The 14734-nt window shown below is 57.9% G+C and overlaps 1 protein-coding gene across 5 annotated transcripts in view; it reads left to right on the top strand.

Annotated features, from left to right (window-relative positions):
* RADIL (Rap associating with DIL domain) overlaps nt 1-14734 on the top strand; it is an 84042-nt gene that overhangs the window by 54352 nt on the left and 14956 nt on the right. For 3 of the 5 annotated variants that reach the window (XM_031013051.3, XM_055346443.2, XM_055346442.2), the window contains exons 6-9: nt 6721-6881; nt 11908-12023; nt 12805-13042; nt 13820-13992. In XM_031013051.3, coding sequence (XP_030868911.2) covers nt 6721-6881; nt 11908-12023; nt 12805-13042; nt 13820-13992 — 688 coding nt within the window. The remainder of the gene's footprint in view (nt 1-6720; nt 6882-11907; nt 12024-12804; nt 13043-13819; nt 13993-14734) is intronic. The other 2 variants (XM_031013052.3, XM_055346445.2) reach the window with 1 other exon arrangement.

Below are 14734 nucleotides of genomic sequence, written 5' to 3'. Positions count from 1 at the left end.
GACAGCATCGAAGGGTGATGGACAGCCTGACCCACGGCGAGGAGGTGGTCCAGGCCCGGGCCCCTACAGTGGCACCTGACATCTTGTGGGCTTTCAGTGTTGAGGAGAAGTTTGCATGGGAGTTGGGAGTGGGCCCAGTAACAGGCGTGGTGGCCTCCCTCTGGGGCTCTGCTCCAGGACAGCTGGAGTTCTAGTGTTGAGGCAGGGTGCGGAGGGGATGGGAGTGTACCCAGCCCTCATCCTCCTAAGTGCTGAGGTGCAGGGAGGACTGGAACCTTCCACCCCAGCGCCTGTTTGCTGGGCAGCCTGCAGTTTGAAGCTGAAGCGCAGCTCTGGGTGGACCCAGCCTCCTCGTTGACGGGAAGGCCCGGGCCCTCCCTGCTGCAGCTGCCCGCTCGTGCTGTGTGTTCCAGAACTGTCATCGTTAGGACCTAAAAACAGCCGTTTCCATCCCTCATGCATGCCTGGGGGGCTTTTCCTTTTTCCTTTGTAAAATAATGAATCACTTCCAAAACACAGAACAGTACAGAATCTGTCACTCGCCCGTGATCCCACACCTGAAACTGATGTTATGATGATGATGATTTGGGATTTAATATTACTAACATTTTGTTTGCCCTGTTTGTCTCAAATCTTTGTGTTCTGTGTTTCAAATTGTGAATGACCACTGAATTTGACTAAATCATTTTCTGCATCTGTGATCAACATATTTTCCCCCCTTTAATCTGTTAACGTGGAGTGCTACATTCCTAGGTTTTCTTTTTTTTGAGACAGGGTCTCATTCCGTCACCCAGGCTGGAGCGCATTGGTGCGACCTCGGCTTGCCGTAACCTCCACCTCCTGGGCTGAAGCGATTCCCGCTCCTCAGCCTTCAAGCAGCTAGGACTATAGGTGCGCGCCACCATGCCCGGCTAATTTTTGTGTTTTTTGTAGAGATGGAATTTCACTATGTTGGCCCAGGCTGGTCTCGAACTCCTGCGCTCAAGCAGTCCTCCCGCCTCAGCCTCCCAAACTGTTGGGATTACAGGCGTAAGCCACTGCACCCAGCCTATATTTTTAATATTTTGAGGAGCCTCCATACTGTTTTCTGTAAAGGCTGTACTAATTTATATCCCCACCAACGGCGTGCAGTCCTTTTGAACACCTGTGATCTGTCATTGTTTTGATAATGGCCATTCTAACAGGAGTGAGGTGGCGTCTCGTTGTGATTTTGATTGGCATCTCCCTGAGAATTAGTGATGTTGACTGTTGATCTTTTAATTAGGTTTTTGCCATCTGAATTTATCGGTAAAATTGGTCTACGTTTTTTGTTTTTTTTGTTTTTTTTTTTTTTTGCACTGTCCTTGTCTGATTTTAGTAACAAGGTTCACAGAACATGAATTGGGGAGCTTTCTCCGTTTCTTAGTTCTCCGGATCAGTTTGTATGAGGTAAGGGCTGGCCCTGAAGGTTTGCTGGAAGAGCGTCTGGGCCAGAGTCCTCGGGGAGGGAGACCCGTGTTGGCCGAATCCCTTTCTTTAATGAAGATTGGTTTACTTCATTTTTTATTTATTTCTTTTTGTTCTTTTTTGCGATGGAGACTCGCCCTGTCCCCCAGGCTGGAGTACAGTGGCACGATCTCGGCTCACTGCAACCTCCGCCTCCCGGGTTCACGCCATTCTGCCTCAGCCTCCCGAGTAGCTGGGACTACAGGCGCCTGCAACCACGCCCGGCTAATTTTTTGTATTTTTAGTAGAGACGGGATTTCACTGTGTTAGCCAGGATGGTCTTGATTTCCTGACCTCTGGTGACCCGCCCACCTCGGCCTCCCAAAGTGCTGGGATTACAGGCGTGAGCCACTGTGCCCGGCCCTTTTTTTTTTGAGACAGTCTCGCTCTATCGCCCACGCTGGAGTGCACTGGTGCAATCGCATTTCACTGCAGCCTCCGCCTCCCAGGATCAAGCGATTCTCCCTCCTCAGCCTCCTGAGTAGCTGGGATTACAGGCGCCTGCCACCATGCCCGGCTAATTTTTGTATTTTCAGTAAAGATGGGGTTTCACCATGTTGACCAGGCTTGTCTTGAACTCCTGACCTCAAGCAATCTGCCCACCTTGGCCTCCCAAAGTGCTGGGATGACAGGCGTGAGCCACGCTCCTGGCCTGTCCTGATGATTCTTATTGGCCTAGAATCTTTCTTTGCCTGGGATGAGTACCACATCCCCTTTCACTGGTTTACTATTCTCATCAGTTTTTTCCATGCCCGTACATGGAACCAGGGAAAGTTTAGGTTCACCCTTTCTGTGTCCTTTTGTTTTATGTTTTGAAAGCCATTGTTTGTTCACCTGTCTTATCTTTGTTAATGGGCAAGTCGAATTATTTAGGTTTATTGCCATTCCTGATGTCTTTGGCCACATTTTTACCATCTGTTTTGCACTATTTTCTGTGCGTTTTGCCTTTGATTTTTATACTTTCCTATCTGATTGGGTTTTTTTTTTTTGAGACGGAGTCTCGCTCTGTTGCCCAAGCTGGAGTATAGTAGCTCGATCTCAGCTCACTGCAACCTCCGCCTCCCGGGTTCAAGCGATTCTCATGCCTCAGCCTCCAGAGTAGCTAGGATTACAGGCACGCGCCACCACGCCCGGCTAATCTTTGTATTTTTAGTAGAGACGGGGGTTCACCATATTGGCCAGGCTGGTCTCGAACTCCTGACCTCACATGATCCACCCGCCTCAGCCTCCCAAAGTGCTGGGATTACAGGTGTGAGCCATCGCAACTGGCTTCTGACTGGATTTTTAAAAACTCCCCTTTTCCTTCTTTATTAGTTTCAAAGTAATTCTTAAAATATTAATATCTTCATCCTTTTGTGGAACACTAGATCTTAGGATGCTTCGACCCCCATCCTCACTTCCGGGCTTTCATTTTATTACTGACATTATTCCAGCTTCAGCTTGCTTTTAACACTACTGTGTCTCAAATCATTCTTTGTTTTTACTTCATTTAATTTAATTATTATTTTTTGAGACAGGGTCTCACTCTGTTGCCCAGGCTGCAGTGCAGTGGTGCAGTCACAGCTCACTGCAGCCTCAACCTCCTGGGCTCAAGTGATCCTCCTGCCTCAGCCTCCCGAGTAGCTGGGACTACAGGCATGCACCACCATGCCCTGGCTAATTTTTTGATTTTTTTTGTAGAGACAAGACTCAAGTGATCCTCTAGCTTCAGCCTCCCAAAGTGCTGGGATTGCAGATGTGAGCTACCACACCTGGCCCCAAAGAGCACCTTTCACAGTTTCCTGCAACATATTCACCATTTCATTTCCCTTTTTTTTTTTTTTTTTTCTGACATGGAGTCTCGCTCTGTAGCCCAGGCTGGAGTACAGTGGCACAATCTCGGCTCACTGCAACCTCCACCTCCCGGGTCCTGGTTCAAGAAATTCTTTTGCCTCAGCCTCCTGAGTAGCTGGGATAACAGGAACATGCCACCACGCCCAGCTAATTTTTGTATTTTTAATAGAGACGGGGTTTCACCATGTTGGGCAGGCTGGTCTTGAACTCCTGACCTTTGTAATCTGCCCACCTTGCGCTCCCAAAGTGCTGGGATTACAGGCGTGAGCCACCATACCCGGCTTTTTTCTTTCTCTCTCTCTTTCATTTTTTTCTTTCTTTCTTCCTTTCTTCCTGGGTGTGATGGCGCTGGCTGAGCTGTCTGTGGTTTCCTTTCTCACTCACAACCTCTCCAGGTGGGTGGATGTGGCTGACCCATTTTTTGGGGCACGCCATTCCCTGGTCCTCTCCTGATGGACGCAACAGGCATGCATAGGCTGTGGCCGGCGGCCCACGCTCTGGTCTCTGTGCTCCTTGTGGGCCCTGCAAGTGTTTCCATTGCCTTGGTTCCCAGGAGTGGGACTCCAGTGCCTCCCTCCACCCGCAGGAGATACCCGCGCCTTGACCAGCCTGCCCCAGCCAGCTGCGCCCGTTCCTCCTGCCGGGCCGTGCTGCCCCTGCTGAGTGCCCTTCCCCTCTGCCCTCTTCTAGAACTGCCCCAGCCAGCTGCGCCTGTTCCTCCTGTCCGGCTGTGCTGTCCCCGCCCGAGTGCCCTTCCCCTCTGCCCTCTTCTAGAACAACATGGGTTTTCCTTTTCCACCAGACCTGCTCCTCCGTCCATACAGGCCTGGGTAGGATGGGCTGGATCTTCATCATTCCCTGGGCCCCCACTCACGTGGCCCCAGGTTGGCAGGTGGGGGCGTTCAGCGCCAACCTGGCCCGAGTCTGATCCCGAAACTCCAGTTGCAAAGCCTGGTCGCTTGTTTCCTGGGAGAGGCCTGTCTACCCTCCGGGTTCTGGTGAAATTGAGAAGGGCAGCAAATTTTGAAAACAAGATGGAATTAGTCTCCGAAGAGCCCAGCGAATCCTTCTTTAACTGTATAAAAAGCTCCTTCTGCCCATCTGCAGACATGCGTGTCCTTCAAGCCAGTGTCCAGAATGGGCAAAAAGGAGCAGGACTTTGAGCTGTGCCAGACACACGAGCAGGCAGCGGACCTGCTTAGTCACCAAAAACAGGAGAGACGGTCTCAGGCCAGTTTCTTCCCTCCCCGGGTGTGTGCACGCGCGAGAGGTCAACATTGTTTGTGGACAAAAGTGAAGTGACGTCAGAGAGAGCAGGCAACACTTTGGGCACCGGGGAGAATCTGGGATGCAGCCTGGGGTTCCTCCCCCAGCCCTGCTCGGCTGCCTAGCTGGGGAAAGAACAGGGAGGAAAACAGGGCCTCAGCCCTTCCCAGATGCCCTCACAAACCGGCTGCCTTAAGGTCCTGGTGGCATTTCCTGTGGGCTTGGCACCTTTCAAAGGACCCCAGGCCGGGTCCACACACCTGGGACTGAGCACGCGATGGTCACTTTGACGGCCGTCCAGCCTTGAGCCTGGCTCTGCCCGGGCCTGGGGTCAGGCACTGGGCTGGCACCATGCCCTGTGGCCAGCAGAGTGGCAGCTGCCTGGCTCACCCCTTAGAATCCCCCCAGTAAGGGACACAGGTGACAAGGGGTACCTGGGCCAGCCATGGGGCAGGCAGCAGGGCCGCCCTCCACACCCCAGGCAGACCCAAGTCAGGTCTGCGTGATTTGATCTGTTTGCAAAAGGATCCCTTCTGCTCACTGCTCAGGGGCACACGGCTATTTGTGTCCGCCAGGTGCGATTATGGAGACTTAGGGATGAATGCGTCCTCTGAGCTGCTAGGACCCTGGGGCGTCCCAGGCATCTTGTCCAGTGGCTTAATGCTGAGCTGGTGCATGGACCAGATGAGGAACCTGTGGGAAAGGTGTGGCTGGCATTTTAAACGAGGAATTACCCGGGCACCTCAGCACAGCCTTGCCGCGTCCACCCCTCAGACGTTCCAAGAGGCCGGCTGAGGACACTAGAAGGCAGTGTCAAGTCACACCAGACAGACACATCCTGCGGCTGGTGCCAGAGATGTGGGAGAAAGGGTTTGGGAGCTCTGAGCTTGGAAGCCAGCCTGACGGTGGAGGCTGCCGCTGAGGGAGGAGGCAGCCCTAATGATGCCGTCATCCCCTGAAAAGGGAGCACTAAGCCGGAAGGCAGCAGGCCTGGGAGGGAAGGGCGCCCCCCTACCCCTACCTGCATTGGGCTGGCCAGGCAGGGGCCTGAGCTACTTCTGCTTTTGTTACTCAGAGTAACAATGAACCCCATGGATACAGAATCAGGGCTAGGCATGGTGGCTCATGCCTATAATCCCAGCACTTTAGGAGGCCAAAGCAAAAGGATTGCTTAAGGCTAGGAGTTCAAGAGCAGCCTGGGCAACATAGCAAGACCCTGTCTCTAAAAAAAAAAAAAAAAAAAGTTTTTTAATAATTAGCCAGGGATGGCAGTGCATGCCTGTAGTCCCAGCTACTTGGGAGGCCTCCTGGAGTCAAGCGATTCTCCTGCCTCAGCATTCTGAGTAGCTGGGATTACAGGCACCCACCACCACACCCGACTAATGTTTGTATTTTTAGTAGAGACGGGGTTTTGCCATGTTGGCCAGGCTGGTCTCGAACTCCTGACCTCAGGTGATCCACCCGCCTCGGCCTTCCAAAGTGCTGAGATTACAGGCATGAGCCACCACGCCTGGCCTCAGTTTGGGTTTCTAACGATTGCCTCTGAGTCTTCAAATCGCATGCTTTGCCTGCTACCCCGCGATTCATGGAGTTTACACGTGATTTTCTGACTTCCTGCTTTAATAAAGTAGCATTTCATTTTGCCTTTGTGCACCTCCCAAAATAGCTCTATTATTGTTTATTTCCTTTGGTAATTACCTTGTTAACTTAAATAATATAATGGAACTGACATTTCTTGTTCTAAAAACCATGGACCAGCCCCCACCCCCATGCATGCATACACGCACACACACACATATTGGCACACATTCTCTCAGCATTCACAGCCACTTTATGATCTCATTCCAAAAGAGAAGACATGCAAGCCATCTACTTACCAAGGTTTTTCACCAATGGCTGTGGCGCCCAGCTGTCTTCCTGCTAGGTTTGTAGGGGCCTCTGGCTGTCGGGTGTTGTAGGCAGGTGCCAGGCGGGTACACGTATTGTTAAACGTCCCCGCCCAGCAGTGTCAGGTTGACGGTTGCAGTTGGTTGTCAGCGTCCCATGAAAACGCGCAGCCTTACGTAGAAAGAGTGGTAGATTCAGCCTCCCGAGTGTCGGGTCCCCGCGTAACTCTTAGTCTTTCTTTCTTGGTAGCCAGGAGCCCATCTCGCTGGCCAGCTGCGCCATGGCTGATCTGGTTCCAGACTTGCAGCCCATTCTTTTCTGGATGTCTAACTCCATCGAGCTCCTGTACTTTATCCAGCAGAAATGCCCACTCTACATGCAGAGCATGGAGGAGCAGCTGGACATCACAGGTACGGCTGGCGCTGCCCTCCGTTCCCCCCGCCAGCACCCCAGGCAGGGGAGTGTGGCATCTCCTCGCCGTCCTCGGAACCTAGTTGGCCATGATAGCAGGGGTGGATTCATGCCGGGGGCTTCCTCACCCCCTAGGCTGCCATGTATCAGTTGCTTGGGGACGGCCTGTGAGGCTGGTGCTGGTGGCACGGGCCGGTCTGGCACCTCCCCCCACAGCACCTTGGCACTCAGTCTGTCCCCATCATCCCGTGTGCTCCGTGCGGTGGCGTCCCCTTGACTACAGCCCCACTCTTCTGCTTGCAGGAGGGCCCGGGGGGTACACAGATCACTCAGTAGGGGAGACACAGATGCCACCGTGAACCAAATGTAAGGGGCGGTAGAGAGAGCGTCGGCCATGAGACCGCCGCCTGTTCGGAGACACACCGTTGTTCCAGAAGGACAGATGTTGCCAGTCATTGTTGTGAAATTGTAGATTATGTCGGTTTCACAGATTAAGATGTGGGAAATACACATTTCAGGATTTCTTTTTCTTTTTTTGAGACGGAGTCTCGCTCTGTCACCCAGGCTGGAGTGCAATGGTGCGATCTTGGCTCACTGCAAGCTCCGTCTCCCAGGTTCAAGCGATTCTCGTGCCTCAGCCTCCTGAGTACCTGGGATTACAAGAGCATGCCACCTCGCCCGGCTAGTTTTTGTATTTTTGGTAGAGATGGGGTTTCACCATGTTTGCCAGGCTGGTCTCAAACTCCTGATCCGCCCCACCTCAGCCTCCCAAAGTGCTGGGATTACAGGCGTGAGCCACCGTGCCTGGCCAACATTTCAGGATTTCTGAAATGCAGTAGGAAGTGTTCTGAAAATACTAAGGGAGAGGGATTCCATCGGGGCAGTCTAAGGGGCTTCGTGAGGAAGGTGGCATGGGGCCGGGCCCGGAAGCCGGGGTAGGATTTCGGCTGGTGTGTCTGCTAAGGACCGTGTGGGGCCTGGAATAGAGCCAGACGGGGCAGCAGGACTGTGCCGCCGTGCTGCGGGAGTGAGGAGCCGGCCCAGGGGACTGGGGGCCAGACCTCTCATGGGAAGCCTTGGTTCTGCCCCCAGCGGCCTTGCTGTCCACCCACTGCCCTCACATCTGTGGGGTGGGCTGTCAGGCGGGCCCAGTGCCAGAGGGTCCTGAGTGGCCGTGGCGTGGCGGTCCGGCCTCTGGAGGATCCGGGTAGTGAGTGGTGCGTTCAGAGCTGCTCCAGGCTGCGTCTCTGAGCTTCGAGGGAGGCGCAGGCCCGGTGTGCAAGGACAGGAGCTCCCACAGGCTCAGTCTACCAGATGCTGCGGGGTCTCTGTGTACTCAGCTGTGTCCCCGTCCCTGGGAGGGGGCTGTGGCTGTGGCTGCATCTGAGACAGCCCGGAGGACACAAGGCCAGGCGAGGTCCTGGCCAGGCCGTGTTGGGGGCGCTGGGACCCTGCTGTGCCCCCCCATGCCTTAGGGGCAGGTTTCCTGAGAGGAGGGGCTCTCCGTGGTGAGAGGGAGGTGGTGGGGCATCTGCACAGTGACCCTGTGGTGGGACAGGCTCCCCACAATGCGTCGGGGCCCAGTCCTCAGCCTCCGGGCGGGGGCCGGGCTGCAGAGACCAGGCTGGACTGAGGGTGCGTGAAGGAGGCTGGGCTGGCCCTGGTCATGAGGTTGTGGGGTGGGGCCCTCGCTCCTGGGGGAGGCAGAGCCAGCCGGGATCTGTCCGAGTTTCTTCCTGCCGGCCACGGTTCCTTCCCACTGTTTCCTTCTGCCCTCCTTCACAGGGAAAGGGATGTGGGGATCTGCCAGGGTCTCCCCAGTCTGGGAATTGGGGCTGCCTTCAATATGTGGGGGTAGTGTCAACCCCTCCTGGCCTCGGTGGGCATCTGGGCATCTGGCCTGTGCCCTTGCCCCCCATGTGATGGGGCAGCCCCTGCCTGTCCACGGGGCCTGGGCCTAGGGTAGACCTTTCCTCTGGCTTTTTCCTGGAAAGTGACGTAAACGACTGTGGGTCCCTAAGTCTCCACGCAAGGTTCCCACCTCCAGCTTCCCGGCTACAGGCCTCCCCTGGGGCTCCTGGGCTCCCGGGACTACAGCGCCCGTCGCCTCTCCCTGCAGACCTGACTCTGCCATCCTCCAGGGCTGGATTTGCAGCCGGCAGGTGGCCCTGGGATGGAGGCAACTCCAGGGTTGCGGCCGGCCAAGGGTGACCCTCACTGACCTTGCAGTGCACTTGGTCCTTCCGTGTGACAGGGCGACGGGGCCAGCTTAGGAGCCCCTTTTGTTCCGGCCCCCACAGAAAGAGTCAGCTCAGGGACCTGTGATTTTTGGGCTCCGTGTTCCTGGAGAGTCCCCGGCTGACTTTCCACGTGGCTTCCTGGCTGCCTGGGTTTGGTGGCCGCAGGCAGCTGGGTCCCATGTGGTCCCCGTGCTGGCTGTTCTTCATGGGAGAAATTGCTCTGGGCTGATGGAGCTGCTGCCTTTGGTCTTGGGAGGAAGTTATTTTTGGTCAGGGGCCTGAGTAGTGTTTGGCCCAGCGATGGGAGTCGGGGCCCAGGGATGCCTGCAGGCTCTGGGTGTCGAGGGCCAGGCAGGCACCAGGGAACAGAGTGGGAAATAGCCCCTAGCAGGGGCCGGAGGGGTAGAGCCCCGTCAGCCTCCCGACCCTCTGCAGGAAATGTCTGTGGGAAGAATTCGGAGAGCAGGGCTGTCGTGTCCCGAGGGTGGGTCACGTGGCTGTTGTCATTCCGCAAACACTGTTTTGTCCAAAGCTCTGACCCAGGCCCCTCCCGCGCCGCCTCACACCATCGTGTGCGTCTCAGATTCTCTTCGTGGCTGAAGCTCAGCGCCTTCTTCTTTAGGGATAGGGCCAGCTTCCTCAGGGGTCCTGGAGTTTCGGGGCAGGGCAGGGGCAGTCGGCTGGTGTGTCCTCTTAATGGCTCGTGGGCGTCGGAAATCCTCAGAAATCCCCACCAGCCCTGGTACCACAGGGAGAGGCGTCTCGGGGGGTTTAGAAATGGAGTTTCAGGGCCGGGATCACACCTGTCCTCCCCGCACTTTGGGAGGCCGAGGCAGGCAGATCACATGAGGTCAGGAGTTTGAGACCAGCCTGGCCAACATGGTGAAACCCCGTCTCTACTAAAAATACAAAAATTAGCCAGGCGTGGTGGCATGTGCCTATAGTCCCAGCTACTTGGGAGGCTGAGGCAGGAGAATCGCTTGAACCTGGAAAGCTGAGGCTGCAGTGAGCTGGGATTGTGTCATTGCACTCCAACCTGGGCAACAGAGACTCTGTCTTTAAAAAAAAAAAAAAAAAAAGAGAGAGAAAAAAATGGAGTCTCAGGGCCGGGTGCAGGGATGCATGCCTATAATCCCAGCACTTTGGGGGGCCAAGGCGGGTAGATTGGAGTTCCAGACCAGCCTGGGCAATACAGTGAGATCCCATCTCTACCAAAAATTAAATAAAAGAAGAAATGGAGTCTCAGGCCCGTGGTGGGTGGCTGGAGGCTGCTTTGTGGTTTCATTCAGCACAGTCCCTGCCACCTTCTTCTGTCATTCCCATGCCCCGTTTCCCTCTTCCCACCAGTGCCCCGCCCCTGCCCAGGGAGTGATGTGGGGCTGGGTTCTCAGACGTAGCAGCCTGAGGCAGCCGGGGTCAGGGCACCAGGACAGGTGGACGGGACAGAGCTCAGCCTCCTGACCCGCCTGCCGTGGCTGTGAATATCCTTTGCTGGCACTCGCTGTGGGCGCCGTCGGGCCACCTTGTGTGTCTCCACAGGCCTGGAGGCTTCTGGGCAGTGTTGAGGTTGGCAGAGCCCGAGAGCCCCTTACTGCCCTGGACCCCGGGGTCCCTCCAGCTGCCCTGCCTGGTTCCCAGATGTGACCCTGTGGGGCAGGCACTGGGGGGCTTCACAGGTTCTTGGGGAGCGGGCTTGGTGGGTGGGGGCCAGGCAGCCCCAATCCCCTGAAGGAGGAGCACCAGGAGCGGCAGAGCGAAAGTGACAGGGGCTTGTCCAGGGGCTTGGCGCACCATTGTCCTGGCCATGAGTGGGCCGGCCTCCGGTGCAGTCTGCCCAGCAGAGGGGCAGCTGGGGGCCTGTGCTCCTGGGAGGCCCGCGTTGGGGTGAGTGTTGGCCTGGCTCACCAGGCGCCGCCCATGCAGCCCTGGCAGGCGGCCTGGACAGGCAGTCCCCACGATGCGGCCCCTCTGCCCCTCCTGGAAGAAGGCCCCACGGGAGGGAGAGGAGGGGAGCTGTGGCCGCCTACCTGGCTGACAGGGAACACCACCATCGGCCGCCCACAGTCCCAGGAGAGAATGAAGGCGCCCAAAGGCGGAACACCCAGGGTCCTGGCCCCTTCCCCAGGTGCTGATGGGACCCTCAGTCACTGAGACCACCACATGCTCCCTCACTTTGTGGAAGCCCCCGGGGAAGGCTCCACCCTGTCGGGGGCCTCCCACCTTCACAAGAGCCCCCACCCAGACAGGAGGAACCACTCTGTGGGCAGCTCCCCCCAGCCTCAGCTCCAGCCGCCCCGGCTGACAGCCGGGGGTGGGGGTGAAATAGCTGATTTGGGCTTTTTCTTCCCAAAAGACTGTTATGATTCCACAGAGTGGCGGCCACTCAGGGGCTGCTGCCAGAGTCCTGTGACCCGTGTTGCGAGTGAGAGGTGACCTGTGGGGAGGCAGTTAGGACCTGCTATGTTGGGTGCAGTTGGTTGTAACAGAAAACGTATCCAGAACGTGGGAGTGAATGAGCGCTTGGGCTTGGGCTGGGCATTGAGATGTTGGGTGTCTGGACCCCTCCTGCCCCTCCCCGGCATTCCCCTCCCCAGGTAAGGGAGGCGGCAGGTTTGCTGCGCTCGTCCCAGCCAGGGCCCAGAGTCCCTCGGCCAGTTTATCGCATCTGGACCCCAGATGGGCGCGTTGGGCGGTGCCTGCGCCAGGGAAAGAGCTGGCGGCTGGCTGAGTTGCTGCGTTCCTGAGTGCTGTGCCCGTTGTGACCATCGGTGTGGCTGTCTCCCAGCAGGCTCGAAGGAATCGCTGTTCTCCTGCACGCTGACGGCCAGCGAGGAGGCCATGGCGGTGCTGGAGGAGGTGGTGCTGTACGCCTTCCAGCAGTGCGTCTACTATGTCTCCAAGGTGCACGGACGGGCTCTGCTTCTGCACTCAGGCAGCTCCTGGGATCAAGTGGGGCTCAAGCTTGTGCCTGTGGCTCTCCTAGGAGCCTTCTGGGGGGCTGAGGGAGGGGACCGTGACAAGCTCCACTTCAGCAGGGAGCAGTGGCTGCAGGTTCTGCACAGGCCCAGCTGCACCCCCAACACCCGCTCCTCCTCAGGTCACACAGAAGCCCTAGAACCATCCCAGCTCCCTTTCCCTCGCCTTGAAACGCCCCCTTCCTGCCAGTATTTCGAGGGTCAGGGATGAGGTGGGGGAGGCCCCAGCATGGGGCGCAAGGGACATGGCCCTGTTGTCACCCTGGACCCACGGGTGCCAGAGGTGCTGCCGCCGGTCCCCCTGTGGCCCTGGCCAGCTTGGGGTGCATCGGGGGTGCGGTGAGCCACTTTCTGGGGGAGTGGTGGCTCTCCCGTCATTACCCACGGGTGTCTCCAGCCCCTTTGTTGGAGCCCATCCCCCCAGGCGCCACCTCTGTGCGCCTTCTGAGTTCATCTGTGCCTCCGACAGCAGATCCCCCTGAGCCCCCTGCACCCCACCTCTGCTCCCAGCAGCCCCAGGAGGAAGCTCCTGTGTCCCCACACCCCACACTGGACATTTGCAAAGCCATGGCCTGTCCAGCAGGAAGCTACCGAGGCCGGGTCCCTGCAAGCAGTGCGTGGGTGGGGAGCTGGCTGGGTCAGGCCCCCCGTTCGGCCGCCAGCGCTCCTGGTAATGCTGGTTGCTGTTCTCCTCTCGCCCCTGCCAGTCCCTGTACATCTGCCTCCCGGCACTCCTGGAGTGCCCACCATTCCAGACGGAGCGCCGTGAGAGCTGGTCCTCGGCCCCCGAACTGCCCGAGGAGCTGCGCCGCGTGGTGTCCGTGTACCAGGCAGCCCTGGACCTCCTGCGGCAGCTGCAGGTGCACCCCGAGGTGGCCTCACAGATGCTCGCCTACCTCTTCTTCTTCTCCGGGACACTGCTTCTCAACCAGCTCCTCGACAGGGGTGAGGGCCTCGTGCAGGGTTGAGGGGTCGGGGGCTCACATTCCTGGACATGACGGCTGCTGGCGCCTCCCTCGCCAGCTCCTGGAGGCGGCTCTGCCCTTTTCGGGCTCCTGCTCCCTGAGCATCTGGTGTCCCTGAGGGGTGAGAGGCCAGAGTGAGGGGGGACAGATCACCACAGCGCATCCCGTAGGAGCCAGGGTCCCATCGGGGTTTCAGAGAAGCCACGGCCGAGAGATCTGCATGGGACCCCTGCCCCGTGACAGGGAGGGAACGGGCTCAGGGCATCACTGGACTGTCACAGAACTGCCCGATGGACATGTCAGGGCCAGGATGGAACCCAGGTCTGTGCAGCCGCAGACTCTGGCCTTGGACCCTGCCTTGTGGAGTGACTTCCCCCATCACCTGCGGGGCTCAGGAGCACTGGTCACTCCCAGCCAGGGCCACTGGGGGGTGTGGGGAGACCCAGGTGGGGGCAGGCCCCCGGCACATGTGTCTGGGAGTGGGAGAGGGTCCCAGCCAGGGGCTGCACTGTGGAGTCAGCGGCAGTCACAGCCCACCCTGCCCTGCTACGTTCACCTCCCACCGTACCCCCGCTCCAGAGAGGGGTTCAAGGCTGGTCAGTTGCCTTGAAAAGCGAGGGAAGGTCTCCTGCCTGTCATTGAGCTGTGATGTCCTCAGTGGCCCAGAGCCGGGAAGGGCAGGCTCTGGGGACAGGCCCATGTCTGTGTCCCCCCGGGAGGGCAGCTCAGGCATCACCCTCCCTCCTTCCCTCCACAGGCCCCTCCCTGAGCTGCTTCCACTGGCCCAGAGGTGTCCAGGCCTGCGCCCGCCTGCAGCAGCTCCTGGAGTGGATGCGGAGCGCTGGCTTCGGGGCGGCTGGAGAGCACTTCTTCCAGAAGCTCTCCTGCACCCTCAACCTGCTGGCCACGCCCAGGGCCCAGCTCATCCAGGTAGGGGTGCACATGGGAGGCGGCGAGTGTGGGGAGGGGCGGGGCCACATGCTGTGGGTCGCTGGCTCACAAACCAAGCCTGGGGGCTGGGACGGGGCTTCTGGGCTGGAAAGCTCAAAGCTTCCGTAGGTAATTAGCAAAGTTGCTTCCATTCCATGGCTGTGTCCACCTGCGGTAGACAGGATAATGGCCCAAAGATGTCTGAGACCCGTGACCGTCTTACCCTGTGACCGTATGACCCCACATGGCAAAGAAGCCTCTGTACGTGTGACTACGATTAAGGACCTTGAGATTCGGAGATGACCTGGGTATCCGGGTGGCCCAGTCCACTCAGACAAGTCCAGAAGGGTGGGTCAGAGAGAAACAGAAGAAGAGGGGATGTGGCTCTCAGGCTGGAGGAGGGGCCAGAAGCCCAGGAGTGCAGTGGCCTCTAGAAGCTGGAGTGACCCCAGCTGACAGCCAGTCTGGAAACAGGACCCCAGTCCTACAACCACAGGAACTGAATTCTGGCAGCAACCGGAAGAGCAGGGAGACAGATCCTCCCCCGGGGGCTTCATCTTGCTGTCAGCTCTGTGAGACCTGGCTGAGCTGTGGAGCCACGGAGCTGTGAGAGTGCACTGTGTGGCCGTGACCGCCAGGCGTGTGGGCATTTGTCACAACGGCAACGGGAAACTGACATGCCCCTCCCCGCTTCCCTCGCTGCTCACCACCCCCCTCCCAACACAGTCAGCCACTCAGCACC

This window comes from Gorilla gorilla, chromosome 6 (genome assembly GCF_029281585.2).
Source record: "Gorilla gorilla gorilla isolate KB3781 chromosome 6, NHGRI_mGorGor1-v2.1_pri, whole genome shotgun sequence".
Taxonomy (NCBI): Eukaryota; Metazoa; Chordata; class Mammalia; order Primates; family Hominidae; genus Gorilla; species Gorilla gorilla.
This window is presented reverse-complemented; position numbering and strand designations above follow the sequence as displayed.